Genomic DNA, 20,010 nt, shown 5'->3' with positions numbered 1-20,010 from the left:
GGGAAAAGCACTCGGACATGAGTCTTGAATTAAAGAATTTCATGCAGGAGTGTTCACAAGGAGTTCTGGACTCCAACTGACTTAGTACATATCGTCACCATCAAAGGGCGCTCTCATCTGTGACGTAATCCAAGATGGCGGAAAAGTGTGTGTTTGCCATGAGGTCTGGACTCAGACTGACTTAGTACACAGTACTGGCACTAGAGCGTGATACCATGACATCAGGTGATGAGGCGAAAACCGTTATCTAAGATGGAGGCATTCAATGCATTCACCACGAGGCCTAGTACATATTAACACCAACAGAGTGCGATACTGTGGACTTGGAATTAGTTTTCGCAAATACCATGCCCACCTGGACTTGGAAGGAAATAGTTAAAGTCTCAACCACGATCCTCAAACAACAGCTACATCCCCTTACCAGCCCATGTTGTCGGGCTAACATGTACTAAAGTGTACTAACGTGCACAGCGCATGACATCATCCAAGGTGATGGGGCGAAATGGTGGGAAAACGACTCTGCCTATGATGGACATAAGTTTTTATTTTGCAAGCGATTCTCCACAATGAGATCTAGACTCCAACCCTGACCTAGTACACATTACTGCCACCAGAGGGTACTGTCATCCCTCCTGTGACCTACTCCCAGATGGAGGTCTGTAGGGGCAAAATGGTGTTACAATGACTTATGCTGCGCTGGGCTGCTGGGGAGAGTAAGGAAGGAGTGCAGACTATATATTTTGGAACATTTTATTTAGGTATGGAGTATATTTATCACACTGACACAAATCACTCGCCCTAATGTGCTTGGGGTCACAATACACAGTCTGCAGACTCGCAAACAATTTCTAATTTTCCGAAATAATTTCGGTACAGACCTGCAAACTTCTTCTAAATAATGCAGCACAGTCATGTGGAGACACACTCAATAATCGTAAACTGTCCAAATAGCGCATGGCATAGCCTACAGGCCTAGGGCTACACCATGGAGGTGTACGTGAATGGACCTCGAGGAGAGGTAGTAAAGGCAAGGACTCCAGTGCAGACAGGAGCGATCACACACGAACAGCAATCATTATCCCAGACCTGGGCTGCCTATCCGGGAGGTGAACCGCTATGGCTGGGTAGAGAAGACGGTAATTATGATGTTCAGAAGAGCTATGAATGTGTGCAACCTAACTGGCGAGCAGTTGTGCACGTCTGATCTTCAATGGAGGGACTGTAGCCTCAACCAGTACGCTGTTCACCAGACTCGTCCTAAAAGCTCCTGTCACTAGTTGAACTCCTCAGTGGTGCAATGGGTCGAGCAAACGCAACGTTGACGGCGCCGCTGGACCATAAATCACACTCCCATAGTCAAGGCTATTTATAGGTGCAGCAGCGTGGAGCTATCTGCACCGCAGTTTATGTTGCCCAAGCGGCGGAGGGCTTTGAGGTGCTGCCAATACTTCTATTTAAGCTGACGAAAAAGATGAAGCAAACTCAAATGAGTGTACGCGCCGCTCAGCAACACCAGTATTGGTGGAGCAGTATGAAATGCATAAGTCGTTTCAATACAGAGAAGGTGAGATGGACGGCCCTACAGCTGTTGCTAGCCAATTAATGGCCACTAAAAATAAAAATACACTCAATACAGAGCCCTGTGGGACCCCACTATCCTGGACATGGGAGGCACTAACTTCAACACAGAAAGTACAAAAAATTTTGAATAAAAATCGGGAGTGGGCCTCAAAGACTACACTCATATAATGTGGCAAGGATATGATGTCACCAGGTGATGTCATACAGTTTTCGTAAATCAAAAAACACGGCAACCAGGTGTTGGCATTTGGAAAAGGTTGTTCGAATGTCAGGCTCGAGGGACACAAGACTATCAGTGGTAGAACGACATTGGCGGAAGTCGCCCAGACATGAAGCCAGTTGGCCACGTGACTCCAGGATCCTACCCAACTGCCAACACACCATACGTTCCAGCAGCTTACAAAGAACGTTGGTGAGACTGATGGGCTGATAGCTATCCACATCCTGCCATTACAATGGAAAGACATCATCGCACCAGATCTGGTTGAAGATGAGGAGATGTTGCTTGTAGCCAGATGAGAGGTGTTTAATTATCTGACTGTGGATCTGATCTGGCCCAGGAGCTGTGTCAGGTTAATGTGTAAGGGCACTGATGAGCTCCCACTCTGTACATGGGGTGTATAGGATTCACTGTGGCATGTAGTGAAAGAGACGACTTTCCCTTCCAGCTGGCGTTTAAGAGTGCAAAAGTCTGGGGGGGCAATTCACCAATGCAGAGGCTTGAGCACAGTGCCTAACAAAGTGCTCGGCAATCGCGTTTGTGTCAGTAGATAACACGCCATTTATGTAGACACTAGGAACACTTGTTGGGGTCAGGTACCTGAAAACACGATTGATATTTGTTCAGACTTGGGAAGGTGACATAGCACACAATGGTCAAGATATATCTCTCCCAACACTCCTGCTTCCGTCGTTTGATAAGTTGACGAATGTGGGCACAGAGCGGTTTAAAGGCTATTAGGTGCTCCACGGAAGGGTGCCGCTTATGCCGACGCTACTGAATTGCTTCAGAGACTTCCTGCGATCACTAAAGAACTGTCTTTCGCCGGGGGCACCCTGAAGGGAGAGGGATCGTGCTTTCTGCCGCAGTAAATGTTGTTGTAGTCACATGCTCAACGACCACATCGATGTTACCGTGTGGAAGAGATTCAATGGTGACTGCAGAGGTGAAAGTTTCCCAGTCCGCTTTGTTTGACACGCATCTGGGAAGGCGTCCTTGGGACTGACGCCAGGGCAGTGGCGGGAAGATGTGGAAGTGGTCCCTGCCACACGGGTCGTCGTGTGCTCTTCAGTGGACGGATGGGACAAGTCCCAGGCTGCAAAGTGATAAATCAGTGGCTGAGTAACTGCAATGCGCCACACTGAAGTGTGTGGCGATCCCAGTGTTTAGAAGGCAGAGGTCGAACTGAGACAGTAAAGTTTCGACATCTTTGCCTCGGCCAGTAAGAATGGTGCCACCCACAAGGGATTACGAGTGTTAAAATCTCCCAGTGCAGCCAGTGCGTTCAGGGGTACTGCACCATCTGGAGGAAGATATACGTTGCAGACAGTTATTTCTTGTGTTGTCCTTATCCTGACAGCCACAGCTTCAAGAGGGGTTTGAACGGGCACAGTTCCACTACAGACTCAGTTTAGAACATAATCGCTAATGCCATCCGACACTCAATTATAGTCGCTACAGTAGTATCCATTATAGCCGCGTGGGGCAGGGGTCCACAGTGCCAGGAACCAGTTTCTCTGGAGGGCAATGCAGAAAGCAGGTGTAACACTTAACAGTTGCCGTAACTCAGCCAGGCGGCGTAAAAAACCGCCGCAATTCCACTGGAGGTTAACATCATCATGAGACTGGCAAGTCATGGAACATTCAATGAGGCACGTTATGCCTCAGGGTCACCTGCTGCCACCGACTTATTGCCTGAGCAGTCTATATCCATTGTGACTGAGCGTCTGGCGAGATCTAGGTCCTAGCAGACGCCAGAATCTCCATCTCATCCTCAGACACAGAGCCTGTAGGTAGCAGTGGTGTGGGTGCAACCGCAATTTCGTTGTTCTCGCGCTGATCCTTGGGTTTCTCTAGCTGGGCTTCTTTGTTCAGTCTCCAGGACTGAGGAGGACCACGAAGCCCTACGACCAGTTACCTATGGCTGCTTCATCCACTGTCGGGTGTCCACTTTCCCACTGGTAGGAACTGGAGAAGGGAGTGACCTGAAGGGACGCCTTCCTAGCAAGAGGTGCCAAAGAAGACTTATGCTTCTCTGGCTTAGAAGTGGAGACTGATGGCCCTGATGGTTGGGGGGGGGGGGGGAGGCTGTTCCCAAAGTAGGTGGCATGGGAGCCACAGGGAGGGAAGCGCCCCCCCCCCCCCCCCCCACACACACACACACAATCAAGGGGTCAGGTGTAGTCTTACAGCTCTGAGAGCTGACTGGAATTGGAGCAAAGGATGGGACTGTAACAGTAGTTACAACGGCGGCATAAGAGATCACATGCATGGGATGATCATGTGCAAGGGATGGAGCATTTCAAATTTTCTTTTAGCCTCAATGTAGGTTAGTTGGTCCAGGGTCTTGTATTCCATTATTTTCCTTTCCTTCTCTAGAATCCTACAGTCCGGCAAGCAAGGTGAATGGTGCTCTCCGCAGTTGACACAGATGGGAGGCAGGGCACATGGAATATTGGGATGGGATGGATGACCACAGTCTTGACATATGCAGCTGGAAGTACAAATGGAAGACATGTGGCCAAACGTCCAGCACTTATAGCACCACATCAGGGGAGGGATATATGGCTTGACATCACAGCGGTAGACCATCGCCTTGACCTTCGAAGGTAATGTGTCACCCTCGAAGGCCAAGATGAAGGCATTGGGGGCAACCGGATTATCCATCGGACCGCAGTGGACACACCAGATGAAACAGACATCTCGTCGCTCTAAGTTGGCATACAACTAGTCATCGGACTGTAAACGAAGATCCCTGTGGAAGATAATGCCCTGGACCATATTTAAGCTCTTATGGGGCGTGATAGTAACAGAAACATCCCCCAGCTTGTCACAAGTGATTAATGCCTGTGACTGGGCAGAGGAGGCCGTTTTTATCAAGACTGACTGACCGCATTTTGGATGAGCCCTCCACCTCCCCAAACTTGTCCTCCAAATGCTCCACAAAAAACTGAGGTGTCATGGACATGAATGATTCCCCATCAATTCTTGTACATAAGAGGTACCGGGGCGAATAAGCTTCACTGCCATCCTTAGCCTGACGTTCCTCCCGCGATGTGGCCAGGGAGGGGAATGATTTGGGGTCATACATTTGTGTGTTGAATTGAGCCCGTAAATGCTTAGAGATCGGTGGTGTTTGACCACTAGCAAGAGATAATGTACAACATTTCATTGTATGTCTTCCGCCCTGATGCCACCCACTTCGACCAGGGGCCCTTGCCACGTGTGCCACCCAGCTGCAGCAAAGGCCACCTGGCAGGATGGACTTGCCAGGAGTCCCGATGCCCCAGGTTGATAGGAATTTACACCTTCACATACATGGGGAGTTAATGGTGCAGGCATCAGCAGAGCAATCCCCGTGTGGTCAGAGGGCTATAACTAATTGTGTACATGGCGGCCCCGCCACGAAGGGATGGCTACCATGCTGGATATGTGGTTCAAAGAAGTCCATGGTGAACATTGGCACAGAAAGCGACACTGGATTGTGCATGGTGGAAAACGCACCCAGGACGTTGTCCTCGCCCAAGAGATGGAGAATGAGCGGGACTGCAATGCAACGACAAGAAAGTGGGCTGCAGATCTCGATGCACGATGGACAGGATGCATCATGTAAAGCACCCTTCCTCAATCGACTAGCTCTTCAGGAAAACTTTGAAGAATGGAGGTCAAAACCTACAGGGGACCATCACGGAGGCCGATACATGTGACTCCTTTTAGTCGCCTCTTACGGCAGGCAGGAATACCTCAGGCCTATTCTTACCCCTGGATGGGATGCACAGCGGGGAGGGGGGGGGGGGGGGGGGAGCGGCACAAAATGGGGTGTACAGAGCGGCAACAAAATTTTTTATCACTTACCAGTGATATAAAATGCCTGTGTGTGTGTGTGTGTGTTTGTTTGTTTTTGAAAAAAAAACCTTAGAAATCTTCAGACTGTAATTTGTATGTACAAATTAATTTGTGATGTGAATGTAAAATGACTTGATCCACAACATCATGATCTATAGTGCAAAATGATCCTTGGAACATTGAGTTTTTGTGGCATACAATGTTCAAATAATTTACAGGAACAACATTGTTGATAACTGCCAATATCCTGTTATTTTTAAGCAAAAGTACAGCTATAAAGCACTATGCAAGGGAATTTAAAATCTTTGTTTGCAGATCAAGTAAGCACTGATGCCATCACAGGACTAAAGATGACCAACATCAGAAGTCAGCAACATGGTTATCAGATAATGAAATTAATAATAAATGGGGAAGGTATCATTTAACTCTGTCCCTCAGTTTCTGACAAGGCAGAGAGCAGGATTCCACGCAGAATTTAAAACAAAAACCCCCATCTCAATTTTTAAGCTTACTTTCCAATTTAATTCCAATTGATTCCTTGATAACAGTACTCCAACAGCTAAAAGTGCTTCCTATAAGCACAGTGTAATAGTGAAACATTGCAATGTGCATCATTTTTGTGGAGTGCTGTTAACAAAATATTGTTCCGACATTAGCCAAAGTTGTGCATCATATTAATTCTCCGGCCATCAGTTGCACCAAACCGTGTGCTGGCCTAATGCTTGTATAAGCAAGGATCCATTCCACTCATCGAAAATTGGATTTTTTTTCCTCCATGGAACTGTTTTGACTTTCTTTAATGATTGCTACAAAAATTTCAGCTTTTTCTTTGCTGGATGGTGCTTCATGGTTGCAGCCTGAATGGGAAATACATTTTGTAACTATCTGACATTTGCCCAAGTTTGAATATCTCCGTGGCTCGAAGCATAATATTGTACTTGATATTTTGTGATTTAAATCCCATGGAGAGAGCTTTTGATAACAGTGGTAAATCCATAACATGGAAAGTTTAAAATTTTTAACTAATGCCCACGCATTTGCCAATGTTGACATTAGTTCCGTTGAATAGGCCCTTTTTAAAACTACCTCCTGATGTTGCAGAGGAGGCTAGGAGGGAGGCAGGTTGTGTATTGTCCGAGGCTTGTATCAATGATAATATAACAACAGCTGAGAGAGCTGCTTTACATTCACTTAGAGCTGATCTAGATATTGCCATTTTACCTATAGGCAAGGGAAATGCTGCTGCTCTTCTGGACAAGCATAATTACAGTCAAAAGATGCAGTGTTTACTGTCCAATTCAACATGTCACATGATTAGTGCTGACCCCCATAAAAAAGTGTGGAGAGAAAGACTAACATCCTCCCAAAGTAAAGTCCCTTGTCAAAAGAGACTATCAAGAGTCTTAATTCTTATTGTGCGGTTGCCAAAGGTTATATGGCCTTCCAAAGGTCCACAAGGAAGGTTTCATCTTAGGCCAATTGTGAGTAACATTGGTGCTCCAACGTATCGTGTAGCAGAGTATCGTACTACTCTCTCGAGCCCACTAGCAGGTCAGTGCAACACATTGAAGAACTCAGCGGAGTTCTTACATTGATCAGAGGAAATGCATTTGAATGACTCATTTTTGAGGAAGTCTTGATGAGATGTCTCTTCACTCATCTCTGATTCATTTCATTCATTGAGGGTGGAGTTGGTAGTGCACAAATGAACCTATTTTGACCTGTGACATCCACTTTTCTATTCAATGACCAGTACTATGAAGAGATAGCTGAAGTTGTTAAGTGAAACCTGTTGTCACCTATGACTGCCAAATTGTTAGAATACATTGAGAAACATGTCAGAGTTAGTGGCTTTGGAACCTACATGTTTTTTTTCCGATATGTAGATGACATTTTTGTTTCTTAGCCTCAGGGCAGTGAGAATTTGAATGACATTTTATAACATCTGAATTCAGACATTGAAATATTTGCTTCACAATGCAAATGGAAGTGTTGGTAAAGAGGAAGGTTGATGCAACATTGGGATATGCCATTTGCAGGAAGCCTACTCACAATGACTTGTTCTATACTTGTCACCATCTGGTTCAGCGTAAAGATGTACTTCTTACCTTGGTTCACAGGGCCCAGTCATCTCAGACCGTGACAGTCTGTCAACTAAGTTACCCCATCTTGAGCTAATCTTTTATCAGAATGGTTATAATGAAAGACAAATCACATGTGCTTTGCGCTCTCAATCAATTGTGCTCGGTGAGTGATGATACTACCCAGGCGGCCTTTTTGCCTTCATACAGGGAGCATTTCCAACAAGATTGGTTTTATTTTTCAGAAAAAGATGTGAAATATGTTTTTCAATCAGTGTCTTAAGATTAGGGTCCTTTCAGGTTCCGTAAAGGGTTATCTCTGTAAGTGTACAGCGGGTGTCTACCGTATGTCTTGCAGGTGTGATGTTTCATGTAGTGGTCAGACTATCAGGACTGATGCATTGAGCATAATTGTCACATGCTTACAACAGCCAAACAAATCTGCTATTGCAGAACATTGTCTCAGCACTGGTCATCCTATGGAACATAACAACACAGAGATTCTGGCATGCACTTCCAGCTATTGGGACATTGTTCTTAAAGAAGAAGTTGAAATAAATCACTAAGTTATCTTATAAATACAATGCAGGTTTCTGTTTAAATTGCATAGTACGTACTTGCTGCAGTTTTGCCTTGAAAATGATAGGATATGCACTTGCTGAAATATTGGCAGTTGTCAATGATGTAACCCAGCTACATTCATATAAGTGATCTGAACGTTTTATTTACTCATTGGATGCTTTTATGTTCAAGTTTTTTAGAGTATTGCTCAATTGAATGTTTTATTTGGTGAGTCTTAAATGTTATCAGCCATCGGTACTGTCAGTTGGGGGTGGGGTGGCATCAATTATTCAGATGTCTGCTTCAGAACACAGCTTCCAATTTCCATTTCTCTTATACTCCCAGCAATTATGAGATTTGCACTAACACCACATTGCTACCAACACAACACTCGTCATGCTGGGTTAACCTCTGACATATGGCAGCAGGTTTACTCAAAGGATGTCAGATGTTCCAAACTGATGCAGACCCAAAGACCACCTGTTGATTAAAATTGCATTGAGAAAAAAATTAAGAAAAGGATTTTTATTTGTTTCAGCCCAACTGACCCTCAGTCTCAAAACATCCAGCACTCCACTGCCCAACCACATTCCCTGGCCCAAATGCAAATATCTGAATAGCACTTTATTCTGAAACACTAACAGAGTGCCACATAGAGCTTGTCAGGAAGATAAAACTTGCACACAACATAAAATTTACAAGGATAAATACCAAGTCTTTTTTTGAAAATGAAACTTCCTGGCAGATTAAAACTGTGTGCTGGACCGAGACTTAAACTCGGGACCATTTTTTGAAAAATGTTTTGGCAAGACACCTTAGTTCTCACCTGCTCAACTAACAGCCACTGCCATTTTGTTAGTATTTCCTACCAAGTAATACATTTCATCAATGTTTTTTGATGTTTGAACTCATTCTGGCTAGTTTTAGAACGTATGTCTTGCTCAGATTGTCCCGAGAATGCTTTTTGAGCAAGCTGTATTTTTCCCACACTGTAGTACCAACCAAATGCTGTATCAGATGTATCTTAAAGTGGCTAATAAAATACAAGGATTGACTGCAGCCATTACTAAAATTTGGGACTATGATTTAAAACTGTATTTGGCAGAAGGCTTTCTAGATGAATCTTAGATAATGAAAACCTTTTTTTTGAGCACCTTGTTACAGGGTTGTTGAACTCGCTAGCCAATATTAGAGTTCAGTACCTGAATCTCCTCGGCATTTGTTGAGATTGCATTTCTCTTGTGATCCTCGGTATGTGCCACTGTTCCATGGTAGTTCATTGTTTGTACAGTTTGATAAATAGGATGAGGCTCTTGCCATTATTATCCAGTATTGCTAAATTAATTCTGTAATTACAAAATACATACAAATGGGTAATGTTTAACTTCATAATGGAGACAAGATATAACCTGGTGCAGAGCAGAACAAAAAATTCTATGGAAGTGGATCATCATAAAATGAATTCACCCTCAACATAAGGACCAGTTCCTAGGAATATAGAATGGCTCATCATCTTAATGGCTGATGTCTGAATACCAATAATTTGTTCCCTTATTTTTTCTCTCTGTATTCCTCTCATTTTCCGCTACTTCCCCTCCCCCCATCCCTCCTCTCCCCTGCCCACCGTCCAACCTGCAGCATTTCACTGTCCACCCTCCCCGCCCAGCCTCCTTTCCCCCACCCAGTGGCCACTCCCATCATGCACTGGTGCTGCTGCTCGAAGTGTGGTTTCAGTTGCCCAAGACAGCAGTCTTGTGTGTGTGTGTGTGTGTGTGTGTGTGTGTGTGTGTGTGTGTGTGTGTGTGTGTGTGTTTTGTCGACAAAGGCCATTGGCCGAAAGCTATAAGTGTGAAAATCTCTTTGTTGTGCCTATCTGAGACCCAGCATCTCCGCTATAATGTGAGTAGCAACTTTCCTTCTCATAATATTGTTCCCTTATTTGAAAATATTTTAATATGCTATACTTTCATGGGATCCTGTTTCTCGTTCGAAGACCTTAGCTGAGTGAAATAGAATAGCTACCAAATAAATAACCCAAGAGACAATGGGCTTGGTTACACGTTCCGATCTGTCCACTATTGTCATATCGCTCTGCCAGCTCAAGTGCTGGTTACCACAGTCAGTTACAGATGAAACTTGTGGCTACTAACATAACAAATGTGATTCATTTCCATTGTTTCCATGTGTGCCATGTTCATTTTACATGCTAGAATGCTCTAAACTAGTTACAAATGTGCACGGGATAATTGAACAATATTGTGGAAAGGATAGATTGCTACTCACCATAGGGTGTAAATGTTGAGTCGCGGACAGGCACAACAAAAAGTTTGCTGTGTCTTTCTGCGACTCATCATTTCCACCATATGGTGAGTAGCAGTCTATCTTTTTCATAATATTGTCATTATTCTATCCCAATTTGAAACGAATAACTGGAATATTCATATAGTTAATAGCTGAAACTGACTTAACAAAGTAGGAAAAGATGCACAAGGTGTGCTTGCTTATGTGTATGAATGATGTGTGTTTCTCTTATGCTGATGAAGACTGTAGCAGAAAGCTTTATGCAAGTGTCTTAATTGTGCCTGTCTGCAACTTAACATGTCTTCTTTATGGTAAGTAGCAATTTATCTTTATCTAAATTGTTGATATACCTACCTGGAGTTTCAATTGTTTAAAACTGTCTTATGTGGTTAAACTGGATCAGTGGTGTTGGGCTGATGAAGATAGATGAGGGATCATAAACTGGCTACACAAAAAATGTGGTTAATTTTAGTGACATATAATTTCAGAACACTTATCAAAATTAGTCACATACAGGACACAGAGCACGAACTGGTCTAGGTGCATGGTTCAGTTTAATTACCATCATTACCGTCGTCGTCACCACCGCTGCTGCAGGTCATCATGCACATGACCCCCAAACCCAAGGGTCTCACTACTAACGGTTACCTGCTTCTCTTACAGCCTGCTGAAGAGGTAGACTGGAGAACTCCTTGATTTGATCCATCCACCTAGTCCCTGCTCTTCTCCTCTGCTTGTGCCCTCGATGTTTCCTTTCATTATTATTTTCTCTAGATTTTCTCCATCTCCTCTCACAATATGGGCAAATAACTGGAGAATATTTTGGACGACACAAGACTAAAGGTGCTTGGAGATATGACACTCAATGGACACATTTGTTGTTCTTTCAGCCCATTTTATATGCAGCATCCTGTGCCAGCACCAAAGCTCAAATGCTTCACTATGCTGCTTGTCTCAGTCCTTAAGAGTCCGTGTTTTGCAAGTGTAAAAGAAGATGGAAATCAAGAGTGTTTCAACAATCAAAGCAACTCAACCTACAGTCACATCATCTCATCTCATCTTTGCAGCTTCCTCTGTTGTAAACAGCTGACCCAAGATGAAAGAATGCACAGTTTCAAGTTTCTTTAATTGACCTGAGAGTTGGACTTGTGCTCCTTTATCAATTATGAGTTTGGACTTGCTGACAGTGATGTCTAATCCATATGGAAGACTAATATTCTTTACTTTTGTTACCAGCTAAGTAACTTCATCTTTGCTGCTCGCTCAAAGTTGAAGTGTGGTGCCATCAGGAAATTAGAGGCTGTTTATGGATCTACACCCAATTGAAACACCTTTAGTCCAACCCTAAAGAGCATTCTTAATGACATGTTCTGACATGAGTTGTACAGTAGGGTGGGAGGCAGGAGTGGGGAGGGGGAAATATGACAACTCTGCCAGGCACCTTTTGATATGCTGAAGAAATCAGATGTGCCAGCACTTTGTTTCACAGCTGTGAGGTGATTATTGTGGAGACCTGCTGCTATCAAGTGTGAAGGGACACCAAATTCTGCAAGCTCTTGCCACAACTTTTCCCAGAAATCACAGTCAAAGGCCAAGTCAACAAAGCATTCAATTTAATAACAATCAGAATATCTGATGTAAAAAAACTTTTTAATCGTTTGATTGAACACTTAACTTATTCAAAGAAGCAGATTGGGCATGAAATGTTTACACACCAGAAAGAAAAGAGCAAATAAAACCCACAAAGAAAGGAAAGAACCAAGGCTAGAGTTTAACTTCCTGTTGACAGTGAGGTCAAAAGGTCACAAGCTTGAAAATACGAAAGCATGGGGAATGAAATCAGCCATGTCCCTCTTCAAAGGAACAATCTCAGCATTTGCCTGGCATGATTAAGAGAAGTCGTGGAAAACCTAAATATGAAACCTAAATCTGGATGGCCAGATGGGGATTTGAACAGTGGGAATCTAGTATGCTAAACGACTGTGCCATCATTCTCTGAAACATCCAAGGAAGTTTACAAATGATCAATAACCAAGGATGTTTACAAATGATCAATAACCAAGTTACAATGAACACTAAGAGAACAAACGCCATAAATTTTAGTTTGAAGAAGAAAAATGACACTGATAATTAAATGTAGACTATGTGTATAAATTGTGTAACAAACAGAATTTTTTTAGGAATTAATGTTAATTCTCAGCAAAAAGAATATCAACAGCATGTTATGCCCTTTGACCCCTGTTATCAGTGTGTAATGTCTTTTAGTTACACGCTATTCACACATTGTATTGTATTGTATGGAACTGGGGACCTAGAAACTACTGAGTGGCTTCGTCCCCGCCGCAGCCCTCAGTGATTCACAACCCCACGACAGGTTACAGCAGTCTACTTGACCCTATGCTGCCCCACACTGGACCCAGGGTTTCTGTGCAATTTGGCCCGCCCCCAGTGGACCCCCCGGAAGCATCTTGCACCAGACGAGGGTAACCCTAATGTTTGCGTGGTAGAGTAATTATGGTTTATGCGTATGTGGAGAAAGTGTTTGCACAGCAATTGCCGACATAGTGCAACTGAGGCGGAATAAGGGGAACCAGCCCACATTCGCGAAGGCAGATGGAAAACTGCCTTAAAAATCATCCACAGATTGGCTGGCACACCGAACCTCAACACTAAACCACCGGTCCAATTCGTGTCGGGGACCGGCACGCCTTCCCACCCGGAAGGCAGTGCATTAGACCGCATTGCTAACCAGGCGGGCCTGTTCATAAATATTCCTTACTTTTAGCTATGGAATTATTCTCTGATAAAAAAAAGATACAAAATATAAACACAGTGATCCAACTACAGACAAGGCCATAAGAATAATAATCAAAAATATAACCTGGATCACTATAAAAATCTGTTCAAAATATTGGAGATTTTAACTAAACTAACGTATCAATTATGTACATTTAACAGTGACGTTGATAATTACTGCATGAACAGCTCTATCTACGGCCACAGAAACTGAAGAAAGAATGAACACTTACATAAAACTTTGAAAAGTTTTCCTACCCACTGAATAAAATTTTGTGGTAAGAATCCCAAGGAGATTAAAGAGATTACTGATAAACTTATTTAAAAAGGCAATTACAAGTACCTGTTAACCATTATATGCTCTATAGTGAAGGATTACTCAGACAATAAGGGTTTAATCTAAAAATGTTTCTTTCCACCATGGAAAACATTACGCAAAAGCACTGCAAAAGATAACACCAACATTGTATCCTAATTCTGACATTCACATTTCACACATTATGGGGGGATGCTGACTTAGTTTTTCAGGCACAAATGGGTAGTTGCAGTATTCAAAATGTAAATTAAATACCTCTGTCATGGTGCTGCTGTTAGCTAATAGTATGTATAGTGTGTGCGGTGATTCATGCTGAGAAACGAATGAATGGTATAGCACTAACTTTTTATAATATGAAATAACTTCTTTTGAAGAAATTGAAAAGGAAACATTGTTTTACACTATGGATGGACTGAATCAGATATTTAAGAGGATGGAGGTTGTAACATTACAGGACATATTGGGACACATTGAAGTATTCGATACTGTAGACTTTTAGGGAATGTCGATACAGATATGCAAAATGTAAAGGGAAACTTTGGTGATGTTTAAATATTGTACTGTGTCAATATTAGGACATTTTGCACAGAAAGAACAAAAATAGAATTAATGTAAATATATATTAGTGTTAGTAACCTATTTTCATTCAATTTTGTAATTATATTTTATTTTGTAAAAGAAAGACTCACTGTTTGCTGTAGCTCTGATTAATTGTATAAATTATCAGTTTTGAGCTAAATTATTTCGTATAATATGGACAAGATACTTTTAAAAAACTCACCAGCTAAAGAGAAAGTCTGTGAATGGGCATTTGATGCGCGCTTCTGGAACTTTCTATGGAGGGGTTCTATATTGTGATCGCAAAGATACGAGAACTTGTGAAAACTGTTTCATAACCTAATTTCGAAAGACGATTTGTATCAAGAAATATTGCTAAAAAGATTTATTTACGTTTTGAAACACGATTTACATCATTTTACATATAAATAGTTGTTCTAAATCACTCAAGAAATATCCAGAATCAAATGTCAAGATATTTCTGGAAACATCGGTACAAATCTGGTGAAGGTTATCCAGAAGCTGGTAGAAAAATGTTATAAAATCTATTTGGAAATTATGCTTGTAAGAATTTATATGTACTGATCCTTTTACTTACTTTAATCTGTACTAAAATTCTGTAATGTCTAATTTAGTTTTGGGTCGTGAATTGCTATCGTATTGTAAACAAAACATTGTCAAAGACTCTCATTGTTTGGAAAGATATTAATACACCTAGGAGTTGTCAGTTGCCAGTTCGGATATGCAGTGCGGTTAGCTCAGAGAGTCGGTTGTTGAGTCTGTGAAGTCTGTCAGTTCTGTTTGTAAATAAACGTCTGTAATGAAGAATTACTTGTTGTTGTCAATATGAACTCAAGACCTTTTGCACGAAGCAGACACCTCCTAATGCAATGTTTTAATTTGGTTGAGGAAGCTGGGATCGCTATAAGTGCAAACAAATTGAAGTGGAACGTTTTAATTTGGTGTTGAGGAGTTGAAATGTTATAAGGTTCTAATCAGCATCCCACCATTCTGATTTAGATTTTCCATGGTTTCCATAAATAGAACCCAGTACGTTGTCCTCGATGGTGAGTGTTCATCGGAGGTGAGGATATCATCTGGAGTGCCCCATGGAAGTGTGATATGTCCGCTGTTGTTTTCTATCTACATAAATGATCTTTTGGATAGGGTGGATAGCAATGTGCGGCTGTTTGCTGATGATGCTGTGGTGTATGGGAAGGTGTTGTCGTTGAGTGACTGTAGGAGGATACAAGATGACTTGGACAGGATTTGTGATTGGTGTAAAGAATGGCAGCTAACTATAATATAGATAAATGTATATTAATGCAGATGAATAGGAAAAAGAATCCTGTAATGTTTGAATACTCCATTAGTAGTGTAGCGCTTGACACAGTCACGTCGATTACATATTTGGGCATAACATTGTAGAGCGATATGAAGTGGGACAAACATGTAGTAGAAGTTGTGGGGAAGGCGGATGGTAGTCTTTGGTTCATTGGTAGAATTTTGGGAATATGTGGTTTATATACAAAGGAGACGGCTTATAAAACACTAATACGACCTATTCTTGAGTACTGCTTGAGCAATTGGGATCCCTATCAGGTTGGATTGAGGGTGGAAATAAAAGCAATTCAGAGGCGGGCTGCTAGATTTGTTACTGGTAGCTTTGATCATCACACGAGTGTTACAGAAATGCTTCAGGAACTCAGGTGGGTGTCTCTACAGGAAAGGAGGCGTTCTTTTCGTGAATCGCTACTGAGGAAATTTAGAGAACCAGCATTTGAGGCTGACTGCAGTACAATTTTACTGCCGCCAACTTACATTTCGTGGAAAGACCACAAAGATAAGGTAAGAGAGATGAGGGCTCATACAGAGGCAGTCATTTTTCCCTCGTTCTGTTTGGGAGTGGAACAGGGAGGGAAGAAGCTAGTTGTGGTACGAGGTACCCTCCGCCACGCACCGTATGGTGGATTGTGGAGTATGTATGTAGATGTAGATGAAGAATTACTTAGTAAAATCTGAAATGGTTCCTAATACAAGTCCACAGTACACTAGCTGTCCCAACCTTGTCCAGAAGAGCTGTATGTATAAAGTCTATATACTTAAATTATGTTCTTATAAAAGTGATAAATGAAGTAACAAAGCAGCTCTTTCTCCTCCTCTTACTACTACTACTACTACTACTACTACTACTACTACGAGTACTCGTATACTGCTTTCCCTCTGTGTGCTCATGCCAGCCTCATTGAACAATGTTGAATGCACCTGCTTTCATTATGAACGCCGAAACATGCATCAGTTTTGACTCTGTCAGATGAACTCCATAATTTCATAGGATTTTGTAGATTAAAATCTATTAACAGATTACCTTTGTACAAGCTTAATTTGATTACTCTTCATAAACATTATAACACTTTATTGTGATAAATTTACAATTTAAATACAATGTGAAAAAGACTGCTAAGATGATAGAAATCAGAATGAAGATTTTTTTGTTTCCAGTGTTGTTCGTCTTTTGTTTAGCAAATATCATTTTAATACATTTCTCCAGCACCCAAATACCATAGCAAAACGATTACAATAAGAGGGCAAAGTAAACTGTTTAGCTCACTTGCCAGTTGATTTCATTTGCACAAAACATTCACCTTGCAAAGAAACAAAAGCTGTGGAAGAATAATATGCTACAGAAATACATCATGATTACCAAACACAATATAAGCATTAGTCCTATTATAATATTTGTCCTCTGTGCAATTTCATTTCATAAAGTGGAATAGAATCAATGTGTGATATATGAAACAACAATAATATAGGCTGACAAGCTTCTGCATTTTTGCAAGCAATTGTGAATACCCAAATAAATGAAAAACAAAAAGTTGGTAATGACAAAATACAATATGTGCCACAAAAAAGGTATGCAATCAAATCTTATTTGAAAATCTTGTGAAAAATGTAACATGTCTTCATAATAATGTAAATAGATAAGCTAAGCACAATTAATAAAAAGAGCTGTGGTAACATATCCAACACCGATATCTTCACAGTATTTTGCTTTTCTTTTCCATGGGATCAATATAATGTTACGCTGAGTGTGAAATACCACAGTCTTTTTCAAGTTTAACTCTGCTTAAAGCTGAAAATTACACTGAATCACTAATCCAGTATATGATGGTACTAATAGACCCAGATTAAACATTATTATCATACACTGCCTAATATTTTTCAGAAATAAAAAGAAAGAATACTGTTCAAATTTGTAATCTAAGATATAATCCTGCCTCAGTGCAAATATTTTGTTGTTGTAAAGAAAACTAACAAATAAAACAATATGCACCAATAAAGTATCTTCTGACAGATTTACAAGTTGCAGAAAAATTCTAAAATACATTATTTTCACAACACTGATTCTAGTCAACTCATAAGTATTAATCAATACTCCACATTTACAGATTTCTTAATTTGGAGTAATACTTATCCAGTCAGGGACATGCTTCACTGTGTAATATGTTCAGTGGCAAAGAAATTACATCCTCTGTCAAGCGTGTTATGAGAGCCTGACGTTGATCATTACCAACTTCTTCTCTCCAAATATTGTGCATCATATTTTCTGCCTGCTCCACCACCTTCCTACTGTGCACATTTGGAACATGCAATGTAAAAAGAAATAGGGCCTTCCGAACTACAGGATTTTCTACATCACATAAGAAATGAAAAGCCATGGCCATTCTGCCAGGAAAATTCTGCAAATTGTTAACTATTACTGCACGGTGTTTCTCAATACGAGGTTTGTAATGTTCTATAATCCAGCCATAGTCCCTAGACATATTTTCATTCTGCAACAATTCATCCAGTTTCAAAATGAGAGGAAATTCTTCATCTGATTCTAAGTATTTCATTGCAAGGTTACCAACAGTATTTGCCAGGCAAAAAGGTCCCTCACCAGTGTTATTGTGGAGGAGAACAAAAATTGAAGGTCTGGTGGGATCACTTTCCACTACATTACGTATACCGGCAGAAAACTGAAATTCAACATGCTCTGGAATATTTTCATATCGTGACAATGCCTTTTTCACTCGTGCAGAAATATTTTCTATGCCTGTATAACTATTTTCTTCAGGAGAACTTGCAAAAAAAGTTCCGTAGACTAGACAGAAAACTACTGCCAACAAAAAGGCTACAGTCAAAAGCATTTTTAGGTTTCTACTGTCTTTACCTTGCACCGACTCTTTTAAGGCATTGTTTTGTTCATATTTAAGTTTCCAATCATTCTGATATTCTGAAACATAAACTTTAGGATGAAATGAGTCATTGCTCTCTCTACAAATCCTGTATTCCTCCGTGACTGCAGCACGCTGATTTATGGGTCTTCTATTCAACACAGGACTTCTCGAGGATTCGCGGTATCGATTTCTGCCATCGCCTCTACGAAGTTCATAATCAGCATATTGTTCCTCATCTTCAGCTTCATACTCTTGCTAAAAAAAAAATGACAAGAAATTACACAGTACACTACACAAACAGATCAATACCCAGTGGATGAAGAGCTAAGGAAATAGGATATGCATTTCTGTACCTGGTAAAAAACCTGAACTGATCTTGAAACTTATGAAGTGCAAAAAAGTGAAAACTCACAAATAAACAGCAAAAGTGGTGGCTGGGATTGTGGAGTTTTAAGTAATGAAAGTATAGTCTAACTTAACAGTTAAGTTTTCCAACTACACATGCTGCATTATTTCTAAGTTGGTAGAAATCTGAAACATTTTAAGGGCACAGTATATTTGCTTCAACATCTGCTAGCTCACGTTTGGGATCAAACAATGCTGTAACAAAAAAGCGGCCATAGCTCCTTTGTTGAACAAGAGTGAATCATGTGGAATGCAGTGTTACAGAAGCATGTAATTACAGGCACAACTAACTTGTAAGGTTCTCTGCAGCAGTTAGAGAAAAAGAAACAAGAAAGGTGAAAGAGCTGGTATTCCTCGTCTCTTGCTACTTCAGCTGCTCTGCATCTTTAAACTGACTGAAGAACTTCACCAAACCCCACCTCAAAAAGAGGAAGGAGAATGTAGCTTTCGTCTCACACCCTATAACAACAATAGTGAAGAACAATACTGATAGATATTAATACAAACATATAACTTTTCTAAACAGTGAAGTAACATATAATGTGGTAAGTGTTAACAGTTTTGGAAACTGTGATAAATCTATTACTCAAACATTTCCCCTATTTACACAGTTTATAGTATTTAGTCCTTTTAGTTTTTATTATAGTGCACCAACGGAATATTGTCACATGGCCATTGAGCATGTTATTACATTAGGTGACAAACAGTGGAAATCAGAATGTTGACATTTTCAAAAAGTAATCACTGCTGTGACTATTTCCAGCAAATTACAAATGTGCAGCATATGTCACAAGTCAAGATGATATTATGAGAAGGAACGTTGTTACTCACCATACAGCGGAGATGCTGAGTTGCAGATAGGCATGCATGCACACACACACACACACACACACACACACACACACACACACACACACACACACACATATACTGTGGTTTCTGTTGCCCGAGACTGCAGTTGTGCGTGAAAGTTGCATTTGCGCGAGTGCATGTGAGTGCACTTGAGTACGTGTGTCTATTGTTGACAAAGGACAACGGCCGAAAGCTTTAATTGTGTGCCTTTTTGTTGTGCCTATCTGGAACTCGGCATCTCCACTGTATGGTGAGTAGCAACTTTCCTTCTCA

The 20,010-nt window shown here is 41.2% G+C and overlaps 1 protein-coding gene across 2 annotated transcripts in view; it reads right to left on the bottom strand.

Moving 5' to 3' along the window:
• Positions 1-16,661: 16,661 nt before the first annotated feature.
• LOC126281113 (uncharacterized) overlaps positions 16,662-20,010 on the bottom strand; it is a 55,265-nt gene continuing 51,916 nt past the window's right edge. For both annotated transcript variants that reach the window (XM_049979816.1, XM_049979817.1), the window contains one exon: positions 16,662-18,735. In XM_049979816.1, coding sequence (XP_049835773.1) covers positions 17,740-18,735 — 996 coding nt within the window. In that variant the 3' untranslated portion in view covers positions 16,662-17,739. The remainder of the gene's footprint in view (positions 18,736-20,010) is intronic.

This window comes from Schistocerca gregaria, chromosome 1, assembly GCF_023897955.1.
Source record: "Schistocerca gregaria isolate iqSchGreg1 chromosome 1, iqSchGreg1.2, whole genome shotgun sequence".
Lineage (NCBI taxonomy): Eukaryota > Metazoa > Arthropoda > Insecta > Orthoptera > Acrididae > Schistocerca > Schistocerca gregaria.
The sequence above is the reverse complement of the archived record's forward strand: the minus strand, read 5'-3'. Positions and strand labels throughout refer to the sequence as shown.